Source organism: Urtica dioica, chromosome 2, assembly GCF_054948205.1.
Source record: "Urtica dioica subsp. dioica isolate 48M chromosome 2, U.dioica_male_clone48M_v1_H2, whole genome shotgun sequence".
In the NCBI taxonomy this organism is placed as follows: domain Eukaryota; kingdom Viridiplantae; phylum Streptophyta; class Magnoliopsida; order Rosales; family Urticaceae; genus Urtica; species Urtica dioica.
Window position 1 is genome coordinate 51388426 of NC_142757.1, and position 20715 is coordinate 51409140.

The 20715-nt window shown below is 36.8% G+C and overlaps 2 protein-coding genes across 2 annotated transcripts; both read left to right on the forward strand.

The window, feature by feature from the left end:
* The first annotated feature begins 5122 nt into the window (after positions 1-5122).
* Positions 5123-11937, forward strand: LOC149405427 (RING/U-box protein). Its single transcript, XM_089607173.1, has 15 exons — positions 5123-5283; positions 5446-5551; positions 5698-5783; positions 6108-6198; positions 6299-6348; positions 6929-6998; positions 7272-7381; positions 7510-7575; positions 7706-8163; positions 8259-8342; positions 8447-8522; positions 8690-9758; positions 9864-9938; positions 10079-10978; positions 11485-11937. Exons 2-15 carry the CDS (start codon positions 5480-5482, stop codon positions 11692-11694), a joined length of 3417 nt encoding a protein of 1138 aa, XP_089463299.1. The 5' UTR covers positions 5123-5283; positions 5446-5479; the 3' UTR covers positions 11695-11937.
* Positions 11938-13687: 1750 nt separating this feature from the next.
* Positions 13688-20402, forward strand: FTSHI1 (FtsH extracellular protease family). Its single transcript, XM_089607174.1, has 15 exons — positions 13688-14592; positions 14670-14754; positions 15539-15973; positions 16048-16101; positions 16185-16250; positions 16350-16445; positions 16522-16650; positions 16757-16809; positions 16901-17096; positions 17508-17622; positions 17731-18005; positions 18094-18177; positions 18813-18925; positions 19015-19264; positions 20074-20402. The coding sequence occupies exons 1-15, from the start codon at positions 13934-13936 to the stop codon at positions 20260-20262; spliced, it is 2799 nt and encodes a 932-aa protein (XP_089463300.1). The 5' UTR covers positions 13688-13933; the 3' UTR covers positions 20263-20402.
* Positions 20403-20715: the final 313 nt, after the last annotated feature.

The window sequence follows — 20715 nt, forward strand, 5'->3', positions numbered from 1 at the left end:
TACAATTTATGTTCTTCGTAACACTAGATCCAAGTTTTTATTTATTATTTTATTGTTTCTCATCAATAATGTTCTATTTTTAAAATAGTGTTGGAAGCCGAAGTATATCTATTATTATTAGTATTATTATTATTTTCTTTTTCACTTTTTCAACTTTATCGTGTCCCCAGGTCGTGACACACATAGTGTTTGAATTAATCAATTGTATTTTAAAAAGAGGTATTATTTGAGTTTTGAGATCAGGTATCTCACCGACTAACTAACTGCCGACTTTTTATTTTATTTATTTAATATTTTTAAGGGAGCAACAAATTATCGCAAAAGTGGACTTTCAAATATGCCGAAAGTGAAGTATTGATTTGAGAATTTGTTTACGTATAAGAAAGATGGAACGATAAGCATAATTTATTAGGTGAAATGTTGTCCGGGTGACAGGTTAGCATAAACATAGTTGCTTAATAATTGAATATTTGAAATATATTTTTTTAATTTTATAATTAATTATAGATAGGATAAATCCGTGACATAATTACTGACATAATTTCATAGTCATTTGCGCAGAATGCTACAATTCTATATGAAGAACATTAGCCGAATGATTATGTCGCTGAATATTAATATTTAGGAATTTTTTCTACCACGATCGTCGGATTTACAAAATAAAAATAAAAGTGGAAAAACTTGCGCCAATTTTTGCCCTTTGTCTGCAGGACATAGTGGTCGCATAATTTCATCGTACATTTTTTTTTATGTTCGTTTTGTGCAGCGGTGTTATCCGAATCCAGATTTTTTCGATGACATATAACAACAACATTATCAGTGGTGAATTTCTTTTAATTTCTTATTCTATATTTTGTATCAAGGAATCAAATGTCGACGAAAATCGTCGATTTTCGGCGAAAAAGTCGCTGTCGGAAGGTCTCCGGCCGATGAAAGCTATTTTTTTCGTTTCGTCGTCGTTTTTCGTCGTTTTTTGTTTTTTGTCGTTTTTCATCGTCTGTCGGTTTTTTTTTTTGTCGTTTTTCTTTGTTGTGTCGTTTTTTTTGCTGTTGTCGTTTTTTTTTTGCTGCTGTCGTTGTTGTTGTTTTTTGTTTTTTTTTTCCTTTGTACCCATCGTTTTTTACTAGATATTTGTCTCATAGTCTAACCTCTATTTATAAATTATAATATCACACATAGTCTAATATATAATATCACACATTTAAAAATTATATATAATATCCAATTCTATTATATATAATATCACACATACTATGAGACAATTCTAATAGATAATATCACACATTTATAAATTATATATATTAAATATTATTAATAGCACACATTTATTAAATATTATATATTATACAATTTTCTATTAAAAAAGATTATATACATAATGTATTTTCTTTATATATGTTTAAAAATTAAAAAAATATATGTATGTATTATATGTATATATTTTAAATATATTTTATCACATTTTTTCCGTTCGGTTTTCCATCGGCATGTCGGTTTTCCATGGAAAACGGCATTTCACTTGCCCTTTTCCACATTTTTTCCGTTCGATTTTCCATCGGCATGACGATTTTCCGTAAATCATGAGCTTCGAAACAGCAACGAAAACGACATTGTTTTCCTTGCTTTGTATTAATATATTCGGAAGATATAGGATTACAAGTTTGATTTTCAATCTTAGAGGTATAATATCACTTTCCTGCAGAGTGATCTTCCGATCCTTAATTATCATATTGACAACGTAAGATATTTGCGAAAAAATCTCTAATTGTTCTCCCACCCCTATTAAAGTAAAGGCATTCCAAAGGTGTGTGTTCACTAGCACAAGCTAAATCTCTAATATCACTTGTGAACGTTTAATAGAGCTAAGAAAAGTATTTCGAATTGTTGATTGATTGCGCTACCTTCAGCTTCCTTCGGCTCATCAAAGCACCCACTGGCGGAGCCATAATTGGAGTTTGGGAAAAAAAAACAAAGAAAAATGCAAAATATATGATAAACCATTCAGCTCATTAAAAATAGTGCAAATTTCGACTACGAGTTTTGAAGTTATGAAAACGTTGACTTCATTATGAATAGCTAAGATATCATTCAACCATTAATCCCCATTAAGATTGTGCAACGGCTTTACAATATGCATTTCAGAAAAATACTATTTCGATCATTGTAATAGCAACATGCAAAATTAAGGACAAGAACAATAATCGAAAACTAAAGATATACTTTTCTCTTTTTATTTCAACCATCTTTTTTTGCAAGACTATTCCCCTTAAAATCTGAAAAATTCTATAGTTTAGCACATATCGACAGTATAGTTGTGAAGTTGATCATCAAGTTGTGAATTCATTTGCAAGAAAATTATTTTGATAAAACAACAAGTTGAATTTGTTTTTGCTTCTTGAAGGTAAGAAAATCAAATTATGAGGACTCAAACGCGTTACACAAAGAAGTAGTACACTATTTACCTCGTTGAAACAAACAAGTGTTTGGTTTTTGAAGTTGCATATTGATGATGGAATGACTTCATGCAGTAATGACGTAAATTTGTAATCTCAGTAGTTTTGCATCTTGATCTACCTCGAAATATGTAGATATTACTCATGTCAGACACTTGTATGTTGTGGCTTTCTCAGAAAGATGACACTTAACAATTTAAAAATCCAAACCATTTCTCTTCATTTCTTGTAGTCTTTATTTACAAAATTTGAGTAGTATCTTGTTTCGTTGTATCTTTTTTTTATTGCAAATTTTCAATGTCATACTCATTAAATGTAGAAAAAAGATAAAGTAATATGCTCGCATCTTTTCTATTAAATTAGTTGCTTGATATTTTTTCTCAAAACTTGATGAAACATCAACAATAACTATAAGGACTTCAACTCTAGATAAAAACAAAATGAGCAAGCTAAGTTATTTGGCAAGTGTGTGTCTCCATGATATTTCAGAGTTTCTCAATCTCTCCATATTATAATGCATGAGAAACATTCAATTTGCTTCTCTTCAAGGATGTCATAACATTGGATGATGCTCCAACAACATTCACCTCAGTAGCTACCACACAAAAGATCTCTACAACTTGAAAAATATTTTTTTGTCACACCCAAGTGCTAATTGAAGTTTATGAGAGAAAAAAATGGTTGTAATATGAAATAGGATTTATTTTCATAATAAGTGTCTCTAAACTATTAAACTCTCCTTTCATATTACTAATTATTACATCATAACATTGTTCCCACAATCTATAACACTCAAATTATATATAGTAAACAATATATTAAGTGAAGCTTTAAGTGAGGTAGCAATGGTACCTTGACATGCTCACGAAAAAAAAAGTGGTTTACATACCTTTTTTATCCACATAGTGCAACACAACAACCATTTGCTCTTTCATTTAGATGCCATGAGACTCATCAACTAGATATAAAATAAAGCATCTTTGATGTCTTTACAATCACATTAATGATTTCATTTTTCCCAAGGGATTAAAATTTCAGGGAAACCGATCAGAAACCGGCCGGAAACCGAGTTTTGGGGAGGTTCCGGTGACGTTTCTAACAAAATTGCTAGATTCCGAGAAAATCGGGGTAAATCAGACGAGATTTGTCGTGATTACCGTAAACGTCTGAAGATTTTCGGACACTTTCCAACCTCCGCACATTCATTTATCATGTTTACCGTATAAAATTCGAGATTTTCATACCTTCAATGGAGTTTTGTTCTATTTCTATTTGAAGAAGAAGATAGAAGAAGAAGAGGAAGAGAAATGAGAGAGAAGATGTGGCCCACCTATTCATTTTTTACTTTTATTTTTTGCAAACGCTTCTCTCACCTCTCTCTCTCTCTCTCTCTCTCTCTCTCTCTCTCTCTCTTCACTTAGGCACTGATTACTTTTTGTTTTCTTTTTGAGAAAAAAAGCTCATAGAACATTCTATTAGAAGAGGAGTTAAATACCCGCAAATACAGATTTGAAACATCTTAAAACAAAGTACAACATCGACCTAAATCGGAAAAGATCTAACTCTAAGGGCAATTCGTAGCTCATTTTGTGCGGTCTTCCGTGAAGAGGAAGAACAAGAAGCACATGAAACTTCGAGCACATATCCGGCTCTTTCAAAATGCCATTCATGGTTTGATGGAGAGATCCAATCAATCGTGGTTCGTTGACCGTGTTGAAGAAAAGTGGAGAACTGTGGTTGTTGTGGGCGAAGATTCCTTATTTGTAGAAGAAAAATGGTAAAAGACGCCGTTCTTGGAAGAGGGACAGCGCTGAAAGTTTTTTTTTTTTTTTAAACTTAATTTGCATTATACCACTACACCGATTACTTTTTTTTTCATTTGTTTATTTTTATTTATTTATTTATTTTTATTTATTTATTTTCTTAGTATAATATTATCATCAACATTCATTATTAACAAAATAATAAAAAAATATAATTATTTATTACAATGATACAACAGTTAATACAAAAGTTGTGTTGTGCCAACAAAGACAAAAAGAGAGAAACAGAGTAATTTGTGAATTTAATATTTAATATTTATTTTTATTTTAAAATTTAATTTAATATTAAATAATTATAAATATTGAAAATACAATTTTAACTTTTATTTACATTAAATATTTGACAGAAGAATGATTTGTGAAAAAACTCAAAAACACATAATAAACTATTGTAAAAAAAAAGTGGGATAGACATTGTTACGCACCTTATAATTCAGGGGGCAAATATAAAATTTTTCGTTTGAGTTCATTTTTGTCTGATTTTATTTTAAATATATTTTTTTTACATAAACAAAGAGCAACAATTAATGTAATTATAAGAATAAAATTGGCCAAACAGTAAAACGTGTCTGCATGAACAGTAAAACGTTCATTTATTGCTTCACCGCGTTTCAAAGTTCGGTCGACTTCGTCTCTAATTTTTAAATCAAGAAACAATCAAAGGTAAATTTGTCAAAATTTTAAGTAAAGTCCTATACTCTTAGAATTCCAAAAGAAAAGCGATATATTTGAAATTCTCAGCTAAAAATTGAAATTTTTGTCCCTTCGTGAGCTTTGTAAATTTTGATGTCCAAACTCTCACACTACTCTACGATTATTTATTTATTTTTTTGATGGAAACTACTCTACGATTATTAGTCTGTCAAAATAAAAACTTGTGTTTTAAATCACACGAAACGCAGAGTAAAAACGGCATCGAAACGCGTTCCACTGCTTGCGAAGTATATCTTATTTTCCTCGGAGCTCGCTCATTAGTGGAGGCACAGACCACGACAATGCGCTCTCAGGTAAATTCTCTTCCTCATCGCTTTTTTAATTTACTTGGTTGAATTTATCCCCCTTTATTTCCATTTCGAACTTTGAAACTTTGATTATTCACATAACCAACGATTGATCTCCAATTTTTATTTTTTTATTTTTTTATTTTTTTATTTTTTATTTCCGGCTAGATTCTGATTGCGTATTGATTCTCGGAGCGAAGCTATGGAAGTCGATTTAGTTGCAAGTGCGGAGACAGAGCAATACGGTGTTGAAGTCGACGATTTCATTAACATCGCAAGTCTCAATTCTTATTTATTTTTATTTTTATTTTTAATAATTGTTTTATTTTAGTGAAGTTTTTTTCCTGCTTCTTCCGGAGTGTGAGCTGATTCTTCTAGTAAGGATTACAATTCATGTATGGATTTTTGTTGCTGTTTCAGGATGGTAATAGTTATGGGGGAGAGAGGTGTGGAATTTGCATGGATATCATCATTGACAGAGGGGTTTTGGATTGTTGCCAACACTGGTATTCTTGTGTTTTTAGCCAAAAAAAAAAAAAAAAAACTGTAATAAAATTATGAGTATCTTTGTTCATATATATTATTGTGGTGAAGTTTTTTCCAAGGAAGAATGTGTTTTGCTTGCTTGGGTACTTCTTTGGGCTTATTGAATGTGGTTTCAAATTCTCAGTGAATCGATTGGGTTATTTGAGTCTATGAACATGTCTTTTGTGCTTTTGTTTTTTCCATAGAAGTGAAATGAAGATGTTATAATTTGGGGTAAACTTATTTCGGAGTCCTTTTACCTGTTCGTCGTTGAATGGAGAATTTGATTTTGCAAAATTTTTAAGGTTCTGCTTTGGGTGCATCGACAACTGGGCTACGATTACGAATCTCTGCCCGCTTTGCCAGAACGAGTTTCAGTTGATCACTTGTGTTCCGGTGAGAGAACGATACTTTTTCTTCCTTTGTCTGCGATGGATATTTGTTCATAACAAAACTTTGATTTCCAAAAAACTCATCGATTAATTTGAATGCGAAGGTGTATGATACAATTGGAAGCAGCAAAGTTGACGATGACTCGTATCCCAGGTTCACTTTTAACTTTTCTTGATTAGGAAGCTCATTTGACTTTGCTTCTAGAAATGGGTATTGCGATTTACATTGGGCCAGTTTGGCATTGCTGTACTTACTAGATTATTTCTAATTTTGCCGAAGAGAAAAACTACTACGGTCAAAACCATTTGGTAAGATAGTTAAAGCATGGTTTGGTCGTAAATTAAGTAAAAAGTTCCTTTAATTGTGCATGATTGCACTGTAATCATACGAAGTTTTATAAACTTGTTTTTCAGCAGAAGTGATTAAGTGCTCGATTTTAAATGCAGGTTAATTGACTAAATAATCAAAGCTGCTTATGAAAATATAACACCAAATGCAGCCATAGATTGACCATCTGTACTAGTGGTTTGTTCAGCTATCTGTATTAGCATGTCTTTAATGTTTTGGGTGTATTTCCCACACATGTAATTGAGGATGTCTCATACTCATATTATTATTTCTGTTAATAATATAAGTTATCTCTTCTTTATTTTTAATATTAGGTTTAGCTGTGGCGCTAACTAAGAATTTATTCTGATTTTATGTTACTTTTAATTTATTTTGATCTATGCAGAGATGATGATTGGCTTATTGAAGGGAAGAATAATACACTGTCTTTTCCATCGTACTACATTGATGAAAATGTAATGAAATCTTTTTAATTTTTTTTTTAAATGAAAACAGTGTTACGTCTATCTAAAACACCTAAATTCTTACCGGTTTTCTTAGCACTCTTCATTTTTTTAATTTTGCACCTTATGGGTGACTTTTTTATTTTATTTTTAACAGATAGAGTTTTTTTACTGCCACCTTCTTCAAACACTGCCATGGAAAATTATGAATTCTTCTTATCTGACACATTACATTTTAACTTGTTAATTTAATTTTAGACCGAGACTCTCTTTATCGTTTTGTAGGCAGTTATCTGCTTGGATGGTTCCGGTTGCAAAATTCGAAACGGCTCATCGAATTCCGAGGGAGATGCCGATCTTGATACATCAATCGCGTGCGATTCATGCGATCTATGGCAAGTCCCAATGCATACACACACGTGTATACTTTGTTTTTTTTTTTTTTTTTTTTTTTGCATTTTCATGTAGCTTATGATTTAAATACCGTCCTAATTTTTTTTTTCTTCCTTCATCATTGTGATAGGTATCATGCTTTTTGTGTGGGATTTGATACTGAAGGGACGTCCGAGAGCACATGGTTATGCCCAAGGTAAGTAAGAGAGAAAGAAGCATGTTTTTAGTTATATATCCAATTACCTTTTTGTTCCAAAGAATAGAGCATTCTTTATGCAATACATTAATATTATTATTCAGCAAGTCAGTAAAGTGTTTTTTTATAGGTGTGATGTTGAGGAGATGCCACAGAAATCAGGGGAAAATTTAGTGCAATTAGGTGAGGATGAATACTCTAGAAAGGTGTCTGTTTCTGTAGCAGACGAGGGTGAGACGGCTATTGTGGTGTCTATGGTTGGGCTGAACAAATTCGATGAAGTTGAAACGGACACGAAAACTCAAACTTTTGTGTTGACTTCGGAGGACAATAGTCAGACGTTGACTTGGTCAACGGCGGTGGAAGCACGAGAAGTTGAGTTGGCCTTACCATGCGATACATCCCTTGGTTCTTCAAATTGTTTGGTGAAGACGGAATTAGAAATCTCTGATGAACCCGTTAGTGATTGTATAAATGACTCCAAAGGCGTTGAGAGTTCAGAGGAGGAATGTGCTAATGAATTTAGCATCACCAATAATTCATCCAACGGTAGTTCTGATACGGGTGTTCATCAACAACAGTTGCATGGTAATTTTTCATTGTAACTTTAACGTATTAATTGGTTTGTACCATTTGCCTGCGCTGACTCAATTGAGTTTATTGTCTCGTTTTTTAATTCCTAGCCGATGTGAACAAAAATGTCATTGAAGATGGGCTGAATGAAGGTGTGAAACAGAACAGTTGTACGGAACAGTGTAAACCCACCGGTAATTTTCTTTTTTTGGCCACTTGCTGAGTATGAGAGAAAATTTTTATTCTTTACTTATTGTAATTATTTGTGTCATAACTCTAGATATGCATGTTCTTTCAGTGGTCAAATCTCTACTGGATATTGATGAGGATGAACTTGGAATTACCGGTGTAAAGAGAAAACATTCGGATAGCAGGTTCAGTTTGGTTTGTGTATTTCAATTTATTTCCAAGTTTCGATCTTTAGCAATCAGCACTTAGACATCTTTGCCTCTAATTTAAGCCCAAGCCTTATATCTCTGCCTTTTGACCCCACACTGTGTACGGTTTCTGACATTTTATATTATTCCCATGTAAATTCTAGTGATCACATTAATGCGAACGCTCACGGGGACTCTGAAACCGAGATCACGAATGAGATATCTCCTCCTAAGAAATTGAGATCTGAGGACCAAGAGCTAGAATGTGATTCCGAACCAGAGAACGGCACTGCGGATATCATGAGTATTGTTCAAGGCAAAAAACGCAGACCATCCAAGGGAGGACAAAAGCGTGAAGAGAAATCAGCGAAAGAAGCCGAGACTACGACTGGCTTGAGAGTGAAGAAGATCATGAAGAGAGCCGGCGAGGACAAAGAATCTTCGGTGGCTGTGCAAACGCTGAGAAAAGAAATCAGAGAGGCCGTTCGAAACAAGTCTGTTGAGGATTCGGGTGAGAACCTCTTCGACCCGAAGCTTCTCGCTGCTTTCAGGGTCGCCGTGTCCGGTCCCAAGACAGAGTCTGTAAAGATGATGTCACAGCTTTCTGCCAAGGCAAAGAAGTCGATGTTACAGAAAGGTAAGGTACGGGAAAATCTAACGAAGAAGATCTACTCGCTGTCCAACGGGAGGCGAAAACGTGCGTGGGACCGGGACTGCGAGGTCGAGTTCTGGAAGCATCGGTGCTTGAGGGCTTCGAAGCCCGAGAAGATTGAGACCCTCAAGTCTGTTCTCGACCTTCTGAGGAACCATTCCGAGAGCACGGGAACCCGGGAAAGGTCCGAGAGACACGGGTCCGACACGATTCTGTCTCGATTGTATTTAGCCGATACGTCTGTGTGCCCTAGAAAGGATGACATCAAACCTCTCGCGGTTCTAAAAAATTCCGGCGATACTAAACCCACCTCGGCTGAGATACTTTCGAAGTCCGTATTCGATGGTTCGGGTTCTCGGGTTGAGAAAAAAAACAGCGGTGCAAGTGTGAAAGACGGCAAAGTCCAGAGCTCAAAATCAAATGCTCGTAAAGAGACCGCGGTGGTTAAATCGGGCGATGTCAAAGTCGATAAAAGGAAATGGGCGTTGGAGGTTCTCGCTCGGAGGACGAGCGGAGGTGACACGTCAGCGAGTGAAAAACAAGGAGACGATGCCGTGCTTAAAGGGAATTATCCTTTGCTAGTACGTAGTAAGTTTATATTCGAAAGCTGTTTCTTTCCGTGTTTAGGTTCTGTCACAATGATCTTTTTCTTTTTTCTCTCTTTTTTTCTTTTTCTTTTGGAGCAGGCTCAATTACCAGTTGAGATGAGACCGGTTTTGGCACCTAGTCGTCGCAATAAAATCCCAATGTCTGTGAGGCAGGTAAAACCAAGTTAAATGTCTTCTGACCGAGTTTGAAGGACATTCATTTCTTTATCAGCTTAGTGTTGAAGGTATCTTCCACTAATAATAATAATAAAAAAAAGAGTGATGTAATCCTTTTCATTAATAATGGTGTACAGGCACAGCTTTACCGATTAACCGAGCAACTTTTGAGGAAAGCGAATCTTCCGGTCATCCGTAGGAGCGCTGAAACAGAGTTGGCTGTGGCCGATGCGATCAATATAGAGAGAGCCGTGGCTGATCGCTCGAGCAGCAAACCCGTTTATATAAATCTTTGTTCTCAGGAGTTATTGCAGCGCTCAGAAAACAGCAAGCCCAGAGAGGCCCCAGAAGATGACACCTCGGTTTCGAATCCATCAACAAACCCTGTTGAGGAATCGCAACTATCCGAGGAGGACCCTTCAATTCAAGCGCTGAGGAACGCCGGTCTTCTCTCGGACTCACCTCCGAACAGTCCCGGCCAAGACCAGCCTGAAGAGCAGGAAGGGACGGAGAACGTGCTTGAAATGGACGAAGTTCCCGATCTCGATATCTACGGCGAGTTTGAGTACAGCTTGGATGACGAGGATTACATTGGAGTCTCCGCTCCCAAGGCACAACCGGAAGTGGCTGCTTCGAAAATGAAATTAGTCTTCTCCACGCTCAACCCGGATGAACCAACAAATGCCGCAGATAACGATAAGCCCGAGAGCCTTGGAAATGCTTGCTCGGTGGCGGAGAAGCCGAACTCGGTTGGCGATTCTTGCGCCCCTCGGGAACTGTTGTTCGGTAAAGAAGGCGAAGAGCCTTCCGTTGCGGAATGTGAAGAGCTATATGGTCCGGATAAAGAGCCGCTGACAAAGACATTACCCACGGACGAGTCAATGAAGCAGTGTGGATTAAACCAAGCCGAGAAATCTGCAAGTGTTGGGGAAACCTCGCCGAACCGATCCGAAACCGGTGAAACCGTTCGGCAGAAGGAGAAGAAATCCAATGTCGAGAGTGGTTCCAAGCGACCGGACAACTCTATCTCTAAGAAGGTCAAACCTTGTCTTCTTGTTTTCCCACTTATTTTGCTAGGTGCACAGTCCGGTCGGTTCTGAAACTGGTCTTCAAACCGGATTGAACCGCTTTAATTAGTTTTAAAAAATTTGAGACCGAACCGGATTGTTTAAGAAAATAAATCAAACTGGACCAAATTGTTTTAGACCGGTCCGGTCTGGTTTGGTTTGGATTCAGACCGATTTGAATATCATTTTAGTTTTATTTTAAATTAAAAAAATAAACTTCATATATTTAGGTCCGGTCCAATCCCATCCTGTCTAGACTACGGTGTCAAGGAAGGAGAGAAACTAGACCCGACCATTTTAGACCGGTCAAAAAAATCGGATTGGACCAAGATCAGATAAAAGCTGGTTTTAACTGGACCATCGGCTTTAAAGAATAAGTGGTCCAGTCCGGTTTACGGATTTTAGTTTTTTCGTACACCCCTATATTTTGGCATCGATTCTGGAATGTATCGTTTTTGGGTGTTGCTTTTTTACAGGTCGAGGCGTACATAAAGGAGCACGTGAGACCGTTATGTAAAAGTGGGATAATAACGGTGGAGCAGTACAGGTGGGCCGTATCAAAAACAAGAGAGAAGGTAATGAAATACCACAGCAAAGCCAAGAATGCAAATTTCCTCATCAAGGAAGGAGAGAAGGTGAAGAAGCTCGCGGAGCAGTACGTAGAGACCGCAAAGCAAAAGGAGTAAATAAAAATGTCCACTATGGAAAACACATATTTTCTTGATTTTGTGGATAGTTAATTATGCTCATTCAAGTGGAGACATTGTGTTCTTGTGTAGGCTGAGAAGTGCTATTTTTTTTTTCCTATCCAAAAATATGATTGCTTTCTTCCTGAATTAACTCCTCCCGCTAAGAATTTTTATAGGAAAACGGACAAATAATGCTTGGAAGTTAATTTGCATTTTATGATGACAGTAGTCAAACTTTCAGTCAAACTTTCTTGGAAGTATTTTATGACGAGTTTTGTCATAAAAATATTGATTTTGAAACCATATTTATAATAGCACGCATGGCTCGAAACTCTTAGATTTCTTATCGATTGCAGAGCTCAAAAAGATGCCGGAATTGATTAGTCCGATTTCTAATAATTTGGAATCGCAATCGGGACACATGCATATAACGAGAGAACACGATATCACCAATATCAAATAAAAACAACCAGAAATACAAATCAATTAGGATTTTGAGCAAGTATTACTTTCACACGAGCTCAAAATTCAGAGCACCCTACACCACTCTTAAAAACCATTAGTTATAGGAGTATAAGTGAATTCGGGGTTTTTGGAGCTACCCACCGGTACTTTTTTATCTGCCAAAAACTGGCACATCGACTTCTTTTTTTGGCAATCCTTTATTTGGGGAAGAGAAAGAGTATAATTGGATAACGCGGGATTGCTGTCGTTGATTTAAAGATCGTTGGTTCTCGTCCTCAGCGTCGTTGAAAAACCGATCCTTAACCCGACAGAAAACTACCAGCTCATCACGGTCAACTCTCTCTAGCTCTCAGACATAGTCTACACATACACATCGAGGCTTTTTTTTAATTTTTTTTTTACTTTTTTTATTTATTTTTTTTTTATAGCAAATGGGACATATCGGCTGGACTTAGCATCCCATTGCTATATCACCAATGGCGCGAATAATTCCATCGCACGGCGTCTTGAAAAATCATGAGAATAAATGGTATAGTCAAGTTACCGTGCCGCTTATCCGATTGGACAAAAACTCGAATTGCACTCCGGGTGGAGATTTTACACAAATATGTGTTTGGTTCAATGATCGAAATACTGTAATCGTTTCGAGACTCAGATTTTATTGGTATCCAAAGGTAAGCTAGAGAAATACCGTGAAATTCGGAAAAGGAAAAGGTAAATTGTACCGTTGAGAATACAGTTACCGTCGAAGAATACCGTCAAATACCGTACTTACCGAGAGGATAAAAATGAAAAAAAAATCTACAACAATAGTTCAATAAAAATGTAGTGAATAAATATTTTAAAAAAAAATTCATACATAACATAGGATAAAAATGAAAAAAAATCTACAACAATAGTTCAACAAAAATTCAACACAAACTTAATGACATAGTTCAATAATGCAAAATCAAAATAATGATAATTTTCATGTTAAAAATAAATTAATTATACATAAAATTTCATATTCTACAACTAATTTAACAAAAAACCCAAAAACACATTTAAATCTAAAGCCTATCTTTGGATGTAACAAAAAATTTGAAAAAATTGGATACAAACTCCAATTAAAGACAATAATGTAGTTAGAAATTTGAACTAAATCATCAAAAACTAAAGATAAATTTCGTGATGAACACTAAATATCATCAGATTTTAAGAATTGTCAATATTTGACCACTTACAGGTAAATTTTCGTCGGAATGCGCGAGAATTTGCCTAAAAACAATCGGAAAGTGGAATGATTCTCGGAAAATGTCAAAAACTAAGAAAAATTTCAGTATTGTAGGTACTGTTACTAGGACTCTAAAAAAATGGTTTTCGGTCTGATTTCTTACCGGAATCCGCGGAATTTTAATCCTTTTGGATATTTGATATTCTTTTATCTAGCAGCCTCTAAATCAAACGAGTTCTCATTAAAAGAAGAAGAAGAGGAAAAAAAAAGGGGGTAATAGTGCATCATAGTGAACTCCTTCAAATAAAGTGCAATAGTCGCTCTTTCATTGGATAATGCAAATTATTATTCGCCGCAGTGAGTCACAATAGCTTTCTTCGCCAACATTCAAACATTTCGGTGTCGGAGCCGAAAACACGAAATCTCTCAATCGACAGCGTCATCATAAAAACCCTTGAAATCTCTCTCTCTCTCTCTCTCTCTCTCTCTGTGTGTGTCTGTAATGGAAGATAACAACATTGGCAAATCAATCACCTCGCATTGAACGAACTCTGTACTATGGCCTCATTAGACGCTCGATTCTCTCCCGCGATTTACCTTCCCAAAATCAACCGACCCTTCAATGGGCTCGCTCCAAGACCCAGAATTCGCTTCAAAGCTTCGAACTTTACTCGGATTGGTCGCCCGGAGCTCCGTATCCCTCGCCGCTCCACGGCCGTCTCGTGCCAGTCGTCGAACTCCGACAAGGGCGATGATTTCGTGTCTAGGGTTTTGAAGGAGAATCCGAGCCAAGTCGAGCCTCGGTACTTGATTGGCGATAAGTTCTACACACTGAAGGAGAAAGAGAATCTCGGCAAGAGCTTCGTGTCGAAGATGCTGAGCTTGGCTGCGAGGTCGAGTGACGTGGCGAGAAAGAATAGAGAAAAAGAGGAAGAAGAAGAAGGTAAGGACGAGGTGTTTCTGAACGATATTCTGAGAGAGCACAAGGGAAAGCTTTACGTGCCGGAGCAAATCTTCGGGAGAGGCTTATCGGAGGAACAAGAATTCCGGGAGAGCTTCGAGGCATTGCCGAAGATCGAATTCGACGATTTCGACCGGGCTTTGAAGAGCGACAAGGTCAAGATGTTGACTTGGAATGTGGGAACAAATGGGATCAGAGATTTTATAGTCGAGCTGAGAGAAATCCCGGGAGACAAGAGCTTGCACAGGCGAAAATGGTAGTCCCTTTTGAAATTTGGTGATGTAGAGATTTCATGTATATGGGTTTGGTTTTTTATTCATTTTTTTTTTTCAGGGCGATGAGGGTCGATGAGGATAAAGCTCTCGAGCTCCTCAAGGAGTACAAAGGACCTCGCTCTCAAGTCGAGAAGCCGACCACGGTGAGCCACCGAATTTATACTCATTGCGAAATTTAGCGGTCATTGTGTCGACTATGTTTGGAACCCAGATTTAATGATGACGGATAATGAAAATTTGAAGAAAAATGTGAGAGGAAACGAAATATTGAGGGGAAGAATGGAGTCCATGGAACCATTTTCTCCCCACATCGCGAATTTGCTTGGGTTTTTTTTTCACAAATTTTTCCAAGGAAAATGAAATCGTAATTTTAGTGTACATTTTCGAAATTGAGTGCTTATCGTATCGGCTATGTTTGGAGCTAGGATTTTATGATGGAAAATGTGAGAGAAATTCAAAACGCTCTGTTGCGTTTGGAAGTCTGTACAATTTTGAGGGAAAGAGAATGAAATCCTTGGTACTATTCACATGTGCGGCTTTGCTTGATTTTTGATTTTCACCCATGTTTCCCTCGAATTTTCCTCAATCCAAACAACTGAAGAAAACATAAAAAGGGATTCTTTTTTTTTTTCTCCTTGGGTTTTCTAGGTTCCAAATACACCCATCATGTTTATAAATTTTGATCATTGCTTTTTATGTCTTGCTGTGTTTGAAAGTGAATGAAATTGAGGGAAAAAGAATGTTATCTTTGGAATTATTCGCTCGAGTTCTTCGATCCCTCTCGATTTTTTTCAACGATCCAAATAACACAAAGAAAAGTAAATGGATTCTTTACCCTCAGATTTTCCGGGTTTCCGAACACACCCATCATGTGTATGAACTTTGATCATCATTGCTTGTTTATGCCTATTACGTCCTACTTTTCAGTCTTGGGTCGGAAAAGTAACAGAGTTCCCTCATCCCGTGGCGTCATCACTGTCGAGCAGAATCATGGTGGAGCTCGGGATGGTGACCGCTCTAATGGCCGCCGCGGCGGTCATCGTCGGAGGCTTCTTGGCTTCGGCGGTGTTTGCCGTCACAAGTTTCGTGTATGCAACCGCTGTTTATGTCGTGTGGCCTGTTGTCAGACCGCTTTCCAAGTTTCTGTTCGGAATCGTTCTCGGCGTCTTGGAAAGGGCATGGGAAAATGTTGCCGATTTCTTCGGGGAAGGAGGAATAACTTCGAAACTCTCCGAGTTATGGACCTTCGGCGGCGTATCGGCGAGTATCGAGGTTCTGAAACCGATCACCTTCGTCCTTTTAATTATGGTCCTTCTCGTCCGTTTCACCCTTTCTAGAAGACCAAAGAACTTCAGAAAATGGGTACGAGTCTCTTTGTCTCGAGGTTCTCTTATTTGCCGTGTGTACGAAATCTCATGGCTATTTTTTTTTGGCAGGATTTATGGCAAGGGATTGATTTTTCACGGTCTAAAGCAGAAGCTCGTGTCGACGTTAGTAATTTATATATTTTTTATTTTTATAGATAATTTAGCCGAAAAAGTTTTCTCAAAGCTCGATCAATGTTCTTTTTTAGGGTTCAACCGGGGTTAAATTTGCAGATGTGGCTGGGATCGACGAAGCTGTAGAGGAACTCCAAGAGGTATTGTCGTGTCCACTAAAATAGGATCGGATGTAGAGAATCGTTTCACGTTTTCATTGAATTAATTAAGCTGATTGCGATACGCTTCTGGTCAATCAGCTTGTGAGGTACTTGAAGAACCCGGAGCTCTTTGATAAATTGGGAATAAAACCCCCACACGGCGTCCTTCTAGAAGGACCTCCCGGGTGTGGCAAGGTTTGTAATTTTTATCCGAATTAATTTCGGCAAAATAAATCCGATTTCTAAAGATTTATCCTATGTGTATGACCAGACCCTGGTTGCAAAGGCCATTGCCGGCGAAGCTGGTGTTCCGTTTTATCAGATGGCCGGATCGGAATTCGTCGAAGTCTTGGTCGGTGTCGGTTCGGCTCGTATTAGGGACTTATTCATGAGAGCCAAGGTCAACACCATTTCCTAGTCTCTGTTCACACAACGACAAAATGACAGGTTTTCGATCGTTATTGGACCTAACATAACTTCAAGGTTGTTTCTCCATGTGCTTACAGGTAAACAAACCATCGGTTATCTTCATCGACGAGATAGATGCTTTGGCGACAAGGTATTCTAAAATAAATTGAAAATTTTGTTGAGAGATAAAAATGATTCCTGATAATGATTAAAATGATTATTTTTTGTGTGTGTGTGGCAAGGCGTGAAGGGATTTTCAAGCAGTCCGAGGATCAGATGTACAACGCGGCGACTCAAGAGAGAGAAACCACGTTGAACCAGCTGTTGATAGAGCTTGACGGGTTTGATACCGGAAAAGGCGTTATCTTCTTGGCCGCCACTAATCGTAGAGATTTGTTGGACCCGGCGCTCCTCCGACCCGGGCGATTCGATCGCAAGGTTTTTCTTTTCCCTCGAACTAACTCTCTTTCGTTCCCTGCTTTGAAACTCACTTGGTCAGCCTAGTTTTCCTTTGGTGCAAATAGTCCCTGGAATTTTAAAGAAATCTATCACTTAAGAGCGGAAATGATCCCTGAACTATTGAGAGTGGCATTTTGGTCCCTAAACTTGTTTTCTGAGCAAAATAGTTCACAAGCTTTTGATATTGAAGTATATTACAAACAAAAAAGTGTTAAGAGAGAGTGTACAATAAGAAGGGTTTCTTTGTTGAAATAAGTATCATTTAATCGATTTGGATAAACAAACCAAATAACTTAATAGCTTTTCCATTCCAAAAAGCCCTCATAGATGAAATTTTACATCGAATCAATCATTGCATATTCTGATGATTTGCAATTCTCTCCGCTACAGATCAAAATCCGTCCCCCCGCGGCGAAGGGGAGACTAGAGATCTTGAAAATTCATGCGAGCAAAGTCAAAATGTCGGAATCCCTCGATTTATCTAGCTATGCACAAAACTTGCCTGGTAAAAAAAAAAAAATTGTAGGAAATTGATCTCATTTGTAATTTTATGTCAAATTAGCATGTCTACTTATTCTAATCTTTTTTATTTATTTATTTATTTATTTCATAGGATGGACGGGAGCGAAATTGGCTCAGCTGGTGCAAGAGGCAGCGCTGGTGGCGGTGAGGAAGGGACACATGTCGATTCAGGAGTCGGACATGGACGACGCAGTGGACCGATTGACCGTTGGGCCTAAACGCATCGGAATCGAGTTGGGCCATCGAGGCCAGTGTCGCCGTGCCACAACCGAAGCCGGACTTGCCGTCACTTCACACCTCTTGAGGCGCTACGAAAACGCAAACGTCGAACGCTGCGACCGCATTTCTATCGTCCCCCGCGGCGAGGTAGCTTTTTTTTTATTATGATTTAATTTGCAACGATTGATTGATTGATTATTACGATGGCTTTTTTTGGAACCGATCTGCTCGTCAGACGCTATCACAAGTTGTTTTCCATCGGCTCGACGATGAATCGTACATGTTTGAGAAGCGCCCACAGTTGCTACATCGCCTTCAGGTTTGCAAGTATATATATATATATATATATATATATATATATATATGCCCCGCGCATTGCTGCGGAATAGTTAATATATTTTAGTCTAGAGGAAGAAATATATGGAGACGTGTCTAGAAATGTTTAGGTTTGAAAAAAATGAGTTTTAAAGTTTTTTTGGAGACATTTTTTTTTATCTTTCTGATTAAAAAAAAAAAAAAATCGGTACGAATGAACACTACTCGTGTCTAGAGTCCAATATCTTTTTTTTTCTTAAAAAAAAAATCATTGTTCATTGAAGAGTGATTTGTGTCTAAAGATCAATCATCTACTATATATATATATATATAATAATAATATAATAATATATATATATATTTATATATCGGAAATTAAATATTGAGAAATAGTTTCAAAATCCATTACGAGCTGTTATGTTGGCTAGTAATTGTTAATCATATAAAAATTGTACTAAAAAGTCATTACAATGTCATTTAGTATTTATACTATAAACTATAAAGTAGTTATAATTTACGATATCTCTTATTAATCAATATTATCTTCATCAATAAAATTTAGTAATTTACTATGATGATTGATCAATACTCATTCAACAAAACCATTAGCACTACTAATCAGCGCCGTTATGTGCACAGGTTTTACTCGGAGCCAGAGCCGCAGAAGAAGTGATATACGGACGAGACACATCAAGGGCATCAGTCAGCTACCTTGCTGATGCCTCATGGCTCGCTCGGAAAATTTTGACAATGTATTTATCGTATCATAAATACTAATCTAGTTTTGTAATTTTTTTTTTTTTTTTTGGTGGTGAAATGTTCTTCTTAACTCTTTGAACAGATGGAATTTGGACAAGTCGATGGTGATTCACGGCGAACCGCCACCGTGGAGGAAAAAGGCTAAATTTGTGGGGCCGAGACTCGACTTCGAAGGATCGCTGTACGACGACTATGGTCTGATAGAGCCGCCGCTCAACTTCGAGCTCGACGACGAGATCGCTCAGAGAGCCGAAGATCTTGTTCGGGACATGTATCGCCGCACACTCTCTCTTCTCCGAACCCACCACGCTGCCCTCCTTAAAACTGTCAAGGTGCTAAACCCATCCATTATAATTATTATTATTATTATTATTTAGCTTTGATTTTTTACCCGTTAGTGATCGAGTTATAGGTCTGAAGACAATTTCTGAATAATAAGTTTACGTAATTAAACCCTAATTGCGTAGTTAGTTTGACCTGCATTCGGAATGATAATAAAATGTTTGATTTGAAATCTCCTCTCGGTTTGAGTGTGATTGAGTTATTTGGTCGGAGGTTACCTCAATAATCGGAATAAATGATATACGCAATTAAACCCTAACTGCATAATTAGTTTACCTGAATTCGGAATAATAAAAATGCATGATTTTAAGACCCTGATTTAAAAAAAAAAATTTAATAGACTAATTCCATAATTAAAAAGTCTAATGGCTGGCTGGCTAAATACGTAACATTTCGTTCCAAAATTTGAAAAACTGATAATCGAATTGAACCGGATGCTTGTTCAAATATAGAAAAAGTCTTATTCACACTGGTGACCTCTACGTTGTCGCGGGTTGTTTCACTTTGGTCCTTGTCCTCGAACTTTTGAAAATTAAACTTTTCATCCTTAATTTATACAAATTTTTATACTTTAGCCTGAAATTATATGATTTTTTCATATATGCCCCACTAATTGTGTTTTCTTACACACCATACCCCTAAACTTTTAAATTGTGGCAAAATCTCTGGTTTGGCTCAACTTTGTCTAAATTCAGAGGTTGAACTTTTTTTTTTATAACTAATTTGGTATTGCTAAAAACTTTGCGAGTTTTTAACGACTAGTATTGCTGACTCAATTTGAGCTCTCTATAAAACACAGGTACTTGTGAATCGCGAAGAAATCAGCGGGGAAGAAATAGAGTTGATATTGGACAAATATCCTCCAAAAACTCCGATCGGTCTCCTTCTCGAAGAAGAAGACCCTGCGAGCCTTCCGTTCATCCCCAGCGAAGATGAAAATCGGGAGATCGAATACGCGATGGTGACTCAGTCCAAAGAAGATGAATGAAAGCTTGAAAGAGGATATAGAAATATGGATTAATAATTATGTGTCGTAATCAATTTTGGCCCTGAAGAGAAAATGTGTCATCCTGTATGTAAATGCAGTCATGAATTTTGATTCTTCAAGTTGATCTCATTCTCATTAAATCAGTTATATTAATTAATAATTATGTATCGTAATCAATTTTGGCCCTGAAGAGAAAATGTGTCATCCTGTATGTAAATGCAGTCATGAATTTTGATTCTTAAAGTTGATCTCATTCTCGTTAAATAAAATTAATAAGAGGGTAATGAAAAAAAAAAAAAAATCAAACCGTTAGTGCTTGGGAATGGATTTAATTACAATTTTTACTCTTTCGATTCATAAGCTTATGTTATTATTTCTTTGTAACATAACTTTTCAAAATCATTATATGACTATAAAAAAAAACTAACTAATACGACATCATTCATATGAATT